Source organism: Rhinichthys klamathensis, unplaced genomic scaffold, assembly GCF_029890125.1.
Source record: "Rhinichthys klamathensis goyatoka isolate OS25496 unplaced genomic scaffold, OSU_Roscu_1.1 h1tg000303l_1, whole genome shotgun sequence".
In the NCBI taxonomy this organism is placed as follows: Eukaryota; Metazoa; Chordata; class Actinopteri; order Cypriniformes; family Leuciscidae; genus Rhinichthys; species Rhinichthys klamathensis.
Window position 1 is genome coordinate 2,162,503 of NW_026606822.1, and position 12,597 is coordinate 2,175,099.

Genomic DNA, 12,597 nt, shown 5'->3' on the forward strand with positions numbered 1-12,597 from the left:
GGACTAAAAGGAAGGTCTAACCACAAGATGGCCGAGTCGTACAGGTGTGCAATCGTTCGATTCACGTGCCCTGGAGTAAGATCAAAAACACAGATCCAAGTAAATCCAGACGGTTAATTCCTAATCCCAAGGAAATCATTAATCCGAACAATGAACACAATTCAAACCATCACCAAAATAAATAAAATTGCAGTGCAGTTTAATCCCTCATTCTGTAATAACATAAAACAAACGAAACTGTCATACAAAAAAAGCACCAAATCAAGAAAAGAAAAGCAAGTCAAACCAAGAAAAGCATTAAAAGAACATTCAAACTCAACCACTTCTTCATGTTCTGCTAAAACGTGAGCTCTCTGCAGTCAAAGTTTGTACCATCACTGCACATTCATGTTATACCCTCTGCTGACCATGACTTCAAACTGCACGTCCAACTATACGACCTCACTGTTTGAATGGAGTTTAATAAAGAAAGTAAATCCTTTGAAACAAAGACAGACAACAAGCAAAACCAAAAAAAAAATGTAAATAACCATTCTACCCACCTCTTTTTCATTGCATCATTCAAGGGAACCGAATAAAGTAAAAGCAAAGTTCCAGTATCATTCACATACCTTCAGTCAGTCACATTATCAAAAAAGTCTCTTACAAAACAGCTTTGGTCCAAGAGGGGGGTGTCAACATCCAAACATAAGGTAAAACTCTCAAATGTGCAAAAGAAAGGAACAGGTTTTGAAAAAAGAAAGGAGAGGGAAATTGAGGTGAAAGTAAAAGACCTGGGGGAAAAACCAGTAGTGTGAATGGAAAGTTAAATAAAAAACAAGTAAAGATATGGGAGTGTGAGGCAGTCGGTGAGATCTCTTAGTCCCGCGAAAGAAGGTCACTTTAACACAAGAGTGGCTTCAGTGCCATCTTCCTTCTTCAGGTAGAGGCCGTGCGTCAGGTGGTGTTCTCGACGCAGGTAGGCGTAGAAATAATCTGATACCAGGAGGATCTGTGGTGGCATAAACACACATGACATTGGTTCATGTAGTCTGTAAACTTTCCTGTGAAACTTCGTAGTACTCACTAAATGAACTTTCAGTTTCGTTAGGAGTTCAAACTGTGACAAATATGTGTTGAAAAGGTCATTTATAGAGGAAACCACGTGCTTTAAATTCCCAGACGTTAGGTCGAATTTCTCTACAAGACACATATGGGGTTTGTTGTCACACTGTGAAGCAGACGTGAGGTGCACGTGCCTCGTGTGTAAGGCGCGCTGCCAGCAGTCCTGGTTAACCTAATACGGGACTGTTCAGCTGAAACTAATACGAGTTAATGAATTATGAAACCTCGTTGCTACAGCGATTCTTCCACTCGCAATTTGTTAGTCAAGTAGCTGTAAACACTATCGTATCCAAAGTTTTCAATCTTCAAAAGCTAGGAGTGGATCGCTATATGTGCGGATAACCTATATTTTACTAGTTTTTTTGTTATGCATTTCAATAGGCCCTTCTTTCTGACATCTTTCTTGCAACCTGACACCAGGTTTTGTGTACTTCTGCCATGAGTTGTGTATTTCTGGCATGACAGGCTTCTGCATGGTCGAATTAGCTGACTCTATCTTGAGACTAAGAACTATAAAGAAGAAAACTTCCTTTTTTGTTACCCAATTTTGGGTTACAACAATTTTGGGTAACTTCCTTTTTTGGTGCCCAATCCTATTCCTGGAGATCTACCTTCCAGCAAAGCTCAGCTCCAACCCTGATCAAACACAACTGAAGCAGCTCATTCAGATCTTCAGGCGCTCTTGATAATTACAGACATGTGTGTTTGATCAGTGTCAGATCTGGGGCCTCATTTATAAAACTTTGCGTAGGATTTGCGTCAGAAGTGGCGTACGGATGAAACATAGGACGTGCGTACGCACAGAAATATTCGGATTTATAAAACCGTGCGCACGCACATCCTACGCATTTTTCCCTTAATAAATCACAATCAATTCTAAATGTAGCGCAGCTTTTGCGGCTTCATGTCACGCCCATAGTTGCCCATAAATAGTCCGTGAAACGCCCCTAAGTTAATATTCATCGATTGCGAAATCATGGCAAACATAGAGAGGAAATCAAAAAAAACGTAACTTCACTCAATGTGAAGTAGAAGTTATCGTTGGCGAGGTGGAAAAGAGGAGAAAAATGTTGTTTGGAGGGCACAGTGTGGGCATTACTAATGCCAAAAAGGCACTTGAGTGGCAAAAGGTTGCAGACGCCGTAGTGCTGTAGCCTCACAACCTCAGACTCTGGCCGAGATAAAAAAGAAATGACAAGCTACAGATGTCGGTTATAATCTACTTGGAAATGGGAAATAGTTCAGCGCAAATGTAATTTCTTGCTTTCTGAATGGTTGAGACATACGTCATACGTTATTTTATCAAAAATAAAACAAACTACAGGCATATGCATGAATACCATGATTCCGTAGCTGATAAAGACATTTTTACTATGAAAACAACTTTCCCCAGTGGACAAATAATACATCTATCTATCTATCTATCTATCTATCTATCTATCTATCTATCTATCTATCTATCTATCTATCTATCTATCTATCTATCTATCTATCTATCTATCTATCTATCTATCTATCTATCTATCTATCTATCTATCTATCATTGCATCTATATCTGCTCCGCCTGACGGACACATTGGCGAGAATATCAGTTTTGTACATTATTTCGTTCTGTTTACCATCTTATTTATGAGGATGAATTGTATAACATGCCAATATTATTGCAGAACATATTTCACTTTTCTTTTTGCAAATATGTGTTAATTTGCATTTCTGTTGCAGATCGATCAAACGGGTGTTCGTGTAGGCTGTTAATTGTAAGACTTGCTTTGTGAAGTCTTCGTGTTATTTATGAGAGGCAGTATTGCCATTACACAACGGTCTACAGTTTCACACGCTTTCACGTGTTTCTTCCATCTGCCGACGGTGTCGCCATTTCTCATTTCACCCGTTTTTGTGCGTACGCCTGGGTCAGAGCTTGCGTGAAGGACCGCACATTTTACCGTCAAGTTTGCTTTTTATAAATACCAATTATTGCGTAGAGAGCGGCGTACGCCTTCTTTTGTGCGTACGCAACGTTTATAAATGAGGCCCCTGAACTCTTCAGGTAGGAAGATTTCCATGAACGGGATTGGTCACCCCTGATTTATGCCTACTACAGACTGTTATTCGGCAATCCTATGAGATCATTACAAATCACACTGTACGACATGGATCTAATAAACTTGGGTACGACATGTATGTAGACTGTTTGATGATGACACCTATTGAATCGTAGACTACGACGCAAGTTAGTATAGAAGAATAAAATGTCATCAGCATGTGCTACTGGTAAACAAATAGAGCAAGATGAATCATACTTTGGCAATTGTGGTTTTTATGTGTGCTGAAAAAAAGAGGAGGAAGCGAAAAAGGAGAATATGGCCAACTTTGTACGCCAATTTAAGTTTAAGCGCCATGTCGCGTTGATCAATACACCATTTCATGTTGCATTTTTACTGGCTAGTCAGTAGACGTCGGTCGTAGCAGCAAACACACTGTGAGATGATCATCCTACATTTCTGAAACTGTCAGAAAATTATCTCACGCTATCTTTGGTCTCAAGACCGTGACAACGGCCGTCTTTGAACCTCTCTCTCTGTCACGTAGGACCAACATTTAGGAGCCAAAAAATTGGTCACAGAAATTGGTCATCTTTTGTCTGGGGCATCCCAAAATTGTACAATGTGTACTGGGCATGAAAGACTTGTTGATTAACATATCAATATTGTTTTTAGGTGATGTGGCTTGTCAAGATGGGACCCTTTACCTGTCCAAAGTTGAAGAGCAACGTGATGGCGTAGTAGAAATTAGAGTTGGCACTGCCAGCGTATATCCACAGATGCCAGAGTACAGGGAAGAGCGCTGAGCACGCCAACAGCACACATGACACCAGAAAGATGTTTCTCAAAACTGAGATAAAGAAATAAAGAAAAAAAAAACACTCATTTCTACAATTCAATACATGCATCTGATTTCATTAAAAAGCTAGCAAGCAGATTTCAACTCACTCCACTTGCACGAAAACAAATAGAGTACACATCTTCGCAGGCTTGTGCGGAAACGGTGAAGCTCAGCAGAATTTGAATAACTGTCATTCACAAAGTTTGTCTGCCAATACAAGTCATGCACTCTTAAAAATAAAGTTTCTTTATTGGCATCAGTGGTTTTGTGAGGAAATTCTAACATCCATGTAACCTTTCCATTACACAAACGGTTCTTTATAGATGAATGAGGTTCTGTCGAATTTTTAAATGTTCTTCACATTAAAAAAGAAACATGGTTAGTTTAAGACTGTTCACTGAAATGTTCTTTGCATCACTGTGAAAACCCCATTTTAGAACATTAAAGATTTTTTTTATTCAAAATAATCTACAAAATCTTTGCAGAAAATGTGAAAATAGCAAAGGTGCTTTGGAAAAGTGCTAAATATATGACACAGTATTAAATAAAATAGATACTCCACATTTGATTAATTCACAGAGAAAAACCCACATAAAAGAAATGACATTATAAAGTATACTTTTGCACAATCTACACTTAGTATCTTAAGCCTCGTTCAGACTGTCAGTCCACATCATATTTATCAAGTGTAAACAGCAACAACAAAAAAATCAGATGGAATGCAATTTTTACAAATCCGTTTTGAGCTACATACATAATATGTGGATAATATGTGCGCATTTCTGGAAATCCGTTTCAGTCTGACTGCTCTGATCGGATTTCACGTGGTTTATGTTATTTTATTATATATTATGTTATTTGTATATGTAAGCATGTCCGATGTTGTTATAAGAAACATGCTGAAAGTTGCTGCAGAAATAAGAAAGTGTTGCAAAGTGTCGGTCGAGCAGAAAATTACAGTATTACAGGTTTTGAACCCGGCGGAGACGACGGCACGGAATAATGCTTGCTGCATATTGTCATGTTGTAAATAAGACAACATCTGTAATGCAAACCGCTCTACGTTGCTGTTGTTGTTTTTGTTGTATGCCAACCAATGCAACATCATTGACATAGTATGAGGATCTTATGGAAAACAAAAGAGCGCGAAAGAGAAAGAACGAAAGAGCGCCACGGGACACAAATCAGATCTGAACAGTTGCGATACACAGCGTGGACAGTAAATCATTTTAATCAAATTTCCAAATGGATACACAAATAATCGGATTTGGACTGCCAGTGTGAACAGCCATTTATTTGAACAAAATACAGTAAAAACGGCGATATTGTGAAATATTATTACAACTTACAAAAATAACTGTTTTCTATTATATTATATTTTAAAATATTTCCAGACTAACTGATAACTCATATAATAATCACGTTTTTGCAATTAAATGCTCTCTAGAATGAGTCCGACTAGCAATACCAAGAATCAAATGGTTTATGTTTATGATGTAATCGACTTTAAAGGAAAACGCCTTTTGAGATGGCCAAATTTCCTGTTTCATTGGGAAACCTGTTAACATATTTAAATGAAAAGAGACTCACATCGGTAGAGGTGACTCCAGGCTGGCAAAAATGCCATGTAGAGGGCGACATCTCCCACGGTGGGGTACGACTTAAAGATGGAGATGATGGCAATCTGCATGAAGATGAGGAATACTGGATGCTCCCTGTTTGAATACATTTCACCCATAAGCGTGCTATACATGTTAAATGTATAACATTGCTTTATGTATTGCTCATGTTCAGCCATATGCAGGACCTACTTGAGTTTGACGGAAAGCGGGATGGTGTAAAAAAAGACATTGATCTGGAAGACGCAGATGAAAAAGAGACGAAAGTGCTCAAACATCTCTGCGAAGAAGTACCAGAAGAGTCCTATGTTTGGAGTGAGGTCTGGAACCGAAAATCTGAGGAAAACACACACAAACACATACTGTAGATATCTGAATAAAGTATTTGATGAAACATAACAGAGTGCGATCTATGACTGCTGACTGACATGAATCCGTAGACAGAAGGGATGAAATCCCAGGAGCCCAGGAGAAAGAAAGAGAGTCCAGTGATCACCACCAGACTGCCCACATATATGAACGCATACTGAAGAGTGAAGGACCAGAAACTACTCCTCCTCAGGTTCACTGGGATATACAACCTCTGAAAGGGAGACAACATAGAGAGAGGTTTCATTTTGGTCATCAGTGATAAAAAGATTTTGGCAATATTACAATTAAACTTTACCTCATGTAAACACAACACTTCAATCAAATTGATAAAATTAAGCTCATTATCGTAGTAAAATGTGTGGCGTATGCCGTTTGTAATCGCAATAAACAGGCATGTAAACACTTTAAATCGCATCTATATCCACTCAGACCAAAGCGCGCATGTGCTTGTGACGTACACGGATGATGTCGTCATGCGCAGATTCGTAAACACAACAGTAAAAAAGGCATCACATTTTTAGGGTGCTAAAGAAACCAAGTTCATGTGGATAACATTGCATAACATGAATATAATTCAGTATATTGATGGTCAAAAACAGCGAAATGAAGACCGTTTTAGGCACATCACCGAAAAAAGTCCAATACGTAAAGAGAAATGTGTTATGCATTTGACATACAGTGGCCAGCAACATATCTATCTACTGTATGTGAGTTCATCATTTATGCTGTACATTGGGGTATGCATTTAATAGCGGTAAAAATAACCACAATTCTTAGTGAAGTATAAATACAATAATGAAAATGGCATGTAAATGGGAGTGAAGAGGTTTTCTTGTGTCATGTAAACATCTTACTGTGGTTAAAGGCCCACTGAAGTGTCTTGAAACGTGCAGCATTATTATTAAAGTGTTGATGTAAATTCCACTGAAACAGGAAGACATAGCGGGACATATCGAACAGCTCCTCCACTTTTTTAAATAGCCAATAGTGTTCACAGCTCGGTAAAACCGCAGTTTCCTCCTAATCTCCTCCATATCGCTTTAAAAAATATAGTATTCTGTGCAGAATTCAAATGGCTCCGATAAGTTTTGGGGTCTGCACTGACTCTTATGATCCGCTCTGTGCTATCGTGTATCTGGACCTGAGCAGACTGTGTGTGTGTGCGCTGCGGTGGTTCGCGTGACACTAACATGAAACCAGACTTCATTCGCCCCAATGGAAAGCATATTTACACTGTTTGAATCATTCCCTATGCCCTATATAGTGCACTATGTGACATTCACAGACTTTCCATATAGAAAATAGTAAATGTGTGAACAAGTGACTGATTTCAGCCGCAGCTTCAGCGTCTATTTATAGTTTATTGTGGGGCGGGACGCTTCAGATTCTATGGGACATTTGATTGGACTAACCTGGCCCTAGCCAGATGAATTTCGCTCCGCCTAGCTTCACTCACATCCATCTGGAACCTCTTCCATTGAGAGTGATTTCTCCAACCAACTTTATGGTTAAGCCAATCAGGACGCAGGGCGGGAGTTTCATCGATGTGACGTAGTGGAGAAGCGACCGTGAGACTGTTTTGATTCAGACAACAATGGCGGCTCGCATCGAGGAAACAAGCGTTAACATTGATGCTGCTATTTCATCCGTGTTGTCCAATCTACCTAATATTGTTTCATTAAAAGAACATCAGAGAACGGCTCTTAAGGCTTTTGTTGGTGGAAACGATGTTATATAGATCAGTGCCTTCTCCCGACCGGATTCTTCAGCGTCACGGGTTGGCTTCGGTGTGAGTGGTTGAAATAGCACGTCGATAAAGATGACAGACAAGTGGCTTATCCAATCATATGCAAGGATTTTTGATAAGGCCCAGCCTTCTGAAACGCAATTTCAATGGATCGGTTCCAGATGGATGTGAGTGAAGCTAGGCGGAGCGAAATTCATCTGGCTAGGGCCAGGTTATGATTGGACAGAAAATCTGATAAGAAGCTGAAGTGCAGAGTGACGAAGAAATGCAGAAGTTTTGAATGCATATATCTTCTATATCCGATTTTGTCATTGTTTTGGAGCACACTAGCTTATAGATAACAGCAAGGCTAACATATTCATACTAAAACCCCAAAAAACTTCCATTTTCAACTTCAAGGCCTTACTCTGATTATTGGAAATCGCATTATAGGTTCACATGTAAACGTAGTCATAGGCATGTAAATGGTATCTGCACTAGTATGGTCTGAATTCTAACTCTCACCTGCAGGAGGAACAGTAGTGCAGGAGCAAACAGGGTCAGAGGATAGATGGATTGATATGTGGCCAAGGCCAACATTATCCCGCTCAACAAGGCACTACCTAAAAAAATAAAGACAACAACACCATACACAGTAAACCTGTACATCTATAGACATAATGCCATGCTATATAAAGCCCCTTTCACACAGCGCTTTAAACCCTGCAAATTGCCGGCAAATTGCCAGAGTGCCTTCTGTGTGAACGCAAACACGACCCGGGATTGATGCCGGGATCGATGCCGGGTTGGGGACCTAGTAACATTGCCGTGTTCAGACCCGGAACGCGCGCTGTGTGAACAAAAGCCAGAACCAATGCCGTATAAGGGGTGTGTCGTAGTGAGGATTCACGAGCCTTTGCAATGACGTAGTTATCGTGCGGCTCAGTTACTCTAGAAGAAAGTTTGTGTTCGTCATCGATACAAGAAAGAACAAAAAAATGTCTGCAAACTGGACTGAAGTAGAGACCCGTCACATCCAACGTCACGCGTCTTTCCGGAACATACACGGGTTGTGTGTGAACGCGCTCTCTGATTCCGGCAAATCACTGGCAGTGTGAATGAAGCAAAATCAAACGAACCCGGGCTTGTCAAATCCCGGGTCACTTTATCCGTGTATTTTCCGGAATCTCTGTGTGAAAGGGGCTTAAATAGCAGTTACTTATGACCTGCTGTCCATTTCTTAATAATTACACAAATCAAAGACTGTTGAAGCTAAATGTGTCTCCGATTGATGTGTGGTGATCTCTGTCATTCCAGAATAAGACTGGTGATAACCAGTTACAACTTCTTTGCATATTACCCACTACCATTCAAAAGTTTGGGGCCCCTAAGATGTTTTGAAAAGAAATCTCTTATGCGCATCCAGGATGGATTTATTTGATTAAAAATACAGTAAAAAACGTAATATTGTGAACTTTTATTACAATTTAAAATAACTGATGGCAAAGCTGAATTTTCAGCATCATTATCTTTTAGTGCATTAAGGAAACACTCACCTTTTAATGTACAGAGAATGAAGAGCGCAATAATGGCATTGTTCAGCCCACAAGTCGACTTTGCCACACAAGACAGGATGGTGAAGGGGTTCAACAGATAACTGGAAGACAATTAGTCAAATGAAAATGCATGCCTTCGTTTTCTGGCTGAAAACATATTGTTGCTTTATTTTAAATGAAAAAAGTGATAACATAGTCTTGATTTAACTTACAACATGGCAACTTTGAGAGGGATGTAGAACATCTCCTTAGGAGACTGGAGGAGCTCCAAACAGTCGGCGGGATACCGGTCCGATTCCAATGCATATTTCTGTTTTCTAAACTATAAAATACACCAAGATGAAAGATATTTCAATCTATCCAAAAATACAAAAACGTAATAATACAAAATAAATAATAATGACAACTAAACATAATAAATGAATAGGCTCTAACTTCTGAAACATACACAAATATCAAGCTATAACTTACCACATTCTTGTTATAAGTCTGGATTGAGAGATAAAGAGCCACTGCTGTGATTCCATCTGCTATCTGGTGACATAATGTTATTTGAGTAAGTTTACATGTGTGAAGTTTGCACAAAAACACAAACACAGTAGTTCTATCATTCAAACACACTTTCTGCATCTTCAACATCTTGTTATGAGTTATGACATCATTTTACTCCAAACCCCTTTTTGTTTGAAATTTACAACCAACTGGAAAATTGCACTGAAAATTGCATAGTAAATCACATTTGGGATTGCCGCTACCACTTGCCTTTTTTGCACGGTCCAATGATGTAAGAAAAAAGGAAAGACAAACAACAAAAATAAGGACTTAGTACTTACCATAAAAACAAGCTCTGCATAGTCGACCACAAAATGAAAGAGGTATATGATAAGGGGTGTCTGGAAGATATAACAACAACAAAAAAAGCTGACATCTGACAATAGAATTGAAAATGTAAAGAAAATAGATCAAACACATAGATACTGATGTGTAATTCAAATAGAACTTACTTCATGAAACACATCTCCTGAGTAAGGCGAGACCCCAAGATCCAACAAGGCAAGACCCTCCACAACTGTTTAATCCACAAATCATTCATATTATGCATTAACAACTAAAACAAAGAATTTGAAGACCATTGCATGAACTTTAAAAATATATTTTACAATGACAGCACTGTCCTACAATGTGACATGCTATACTCCATCTAATACTATTTTACACAAAAATTCTTGAATAATTATTATACATACAGTTTAAAAGAACAGCATGTATTAATAATAATAATAATTATTATTATTATATGGATAAATAATACTATTGTCAGGTGTAAGGTCAAAAATCCCATCACTTCAATGTGGACTCCAGTTAATCAATATTTTCCACACTGTTTATATATAACATGGATGATGGTCACATGCAAAATCAAACTGAAAAAAGTCATTTGCAAAAAAGCAATCAATGCAATACAAAACATACTGTAACTGTAAGATATTAAGGTGGGTGCCACAACAAGCTTTGGAGTCCAAAATTGCATATTCCATTGATGCTGAACATTTGAGATGAGATAATACAGTAAACGATAACGTTATTAACAATAATTAACTTATAAATACAGCATGGAAACGTGATGTGCTGTCAAAATCTTCAAAGCATGTCTTTATTTGACAGCTCAGCAATGAGGCTACCATGCAAGAACAAATCATCAGTAATACAGCCTCCCCATACAGAAATATACACGAACAAACCTCGTTTCCACGCATTCAAAGGCGACACCACCTCGACCCTTTCTGAAATTAATTCTGCCAAACTGGATCGGAATAAAACGGCTCTTATTGTCACAGCCACTATCAGCAAAAATGTTAAAGGAGCCGCCATTTTTGTCGCGAGGAAGAAGCTGTCAGCGCGATGCACTCTGGGAAACGTAGTTCTTCTTCTTCTTGTATTTCCGGCAGGCTAGACGCAACTATGGCGTATTGCTGCCCTCCTCTGTTCTCTAATCGCTATATACAACTTTAATACTGTTTATCTATATCTTTTTATATACTCCAATATTTCGCAAATACTCCATCAATTTTTTTACTTTTTCCCAACTGTCCAAATTCAATAAAGAGCATAAATTAAAAACAGTTTCTCCTGTTGCTCCCAATTCCCTAAACAATTTCTTCCTTTGCTGAGAGTACCTCCTGCACTGCATTAATATATGCACCACTGTTTCCTTTTCTCCACATTCACACTGTCCATCAGGATGTTTACCAATCAGAGCCAGCCCACCCCTCAGCCCACAATGCCCAAACCTCAATCTAGATAACACTACTGCATCTCTTCTCTGATATCTATAATTACATCTGTCGTTCTCTACCATTTTTTGTACTGAGTAATACGCTCTCCCATTCTTTTCACAATCCCATGACCTTTGCCACATTTCTTTTACTGACCTATTTATTATTTCCGTGTAATCTGGTAACCCATGCTGCAAATCAAGTTGAACTCTTTCCTCCTTCACTGCTTTCTTTGCCACCTCATCTGCCTCCTCATTACCCTCCACACCCATGTGTGCCGGCACCCACAAAAACCCCACCTCATTCCCTGCTTTATGAATTCTATACAACACTTGCAAAATTTCCACAAGTAAGTCAGGTCTAGACTTAGTTTTAATATTTTTAATTGTATTTAGGGTTGCAGCTGAATCACTACATATGACAGAATACTCCCTTTTATGATCTTCTACCCACCTTACTGCCCATAAAACTGCCATCAACTCTGCAGTAAATACTGACAAATGATCTGGGATCCTACATCCTTTTTTATAACCTAATTCGGGTATACTTATACCAAAGGCCACTTTCCCACTCTCACGATCCTTTGACCCATCAGTATAAATTTGTAGGTGGCCTCCCCATATTTGACATTGCCGGGATTTTATCTCCTCCACTACAACCTCTGACATCTTTCTTTTGCTTGTTTTCAAAAAATATAAATCAACATTAGGATCTGGAATCAACCACAAAGGTACTTCTGACCGACATACTGGTGGACATACATTCAAATTCACAATACCAATTTCACCTGCCATGGATTTGATTGTTTCTATAAAGTTTGTTTTAACCAATCTTGTTGTTCCCATAAACTCCCAATGCTGATTCAACAGGTTTTTTGTTGGTAACTTTCCAGTCTGTCCTTTTAGTTTCATTAAATACTTCAAACCAAGTTTACGTCTTCTTATTTCTAATGGCATCTCCCCTGTTTCTATTAATAGCGCAGGTATTGGTGTTGTATGAAATGCCCCACTACACACTCTAAGAGCTTTTGCTTGAACTATATCAAGCTTTCTAATAACTGA

At 38.7% G+C, this 12,597-nt stretch overlaps 1 protein-coding gene across 1 annotated transcript; it reads right to left on the bottom strand.

Annotated features, from left to right (window-relative positions):
* Positions 1–182: 182 nt before the first annotated feature.
* Positions 183–11,169, bottom strand: pigu (phosphatidylinositol glycan anchor biosynthesis, class U). The gene is made up of 12 exons (XM_056270471.1): positions 11,003–11,169; positions 10,265–10,329; positions 10,094–10,153; positions 9,732–9,794; positions 9,473–9,582; positions 9,261–9,361; positions 8,230–8,327; positions 6,035–6,189; positions 5,799–5,942; positions 5,578–5,702; positions 3,854–3,996; positions 183–991 (listed from the first exon to the last, which is right to left on the bottom strand). The coding sequence occupies exons 1-12, from the start codon at positions 11,130–11,132 to the stop codon at positions 878–880; spliced, it is 1,308 nt and encodes a 435-aa protein (XP_056126446.1). The 5' UTR covers positions 11,133–11,169; the 3' UTR covers positions 183–877.
* Positions 11,170–12,597: the final 1,428 nt, after the last annotated feature.

Excerpts from the sequence above, each read along its gene's own strand:
- pigu (XM_056270471.1), bottom strand. The coding sequence starts at position 11,132 with ATGGCGGCTCCTTTAACATTTTTGCTGATAGTGGCTGTGACAATAAGA. Across the intron at positions 9,583-9,731 it reads AGACTTATAACAAGAATGTG|TTTAGAAAACAGAAATATGC; the intron begins GTAAGTTATAGC and ends TGTATTTTATAG. Across the intron at positions 992-3,853 it reads TGCTCTTCAACTTTGGACAG|ATCCTCCTGGTATCAGATTA; the intron begins GTAAAGGGTCCC and ends ATGCCACCACAG.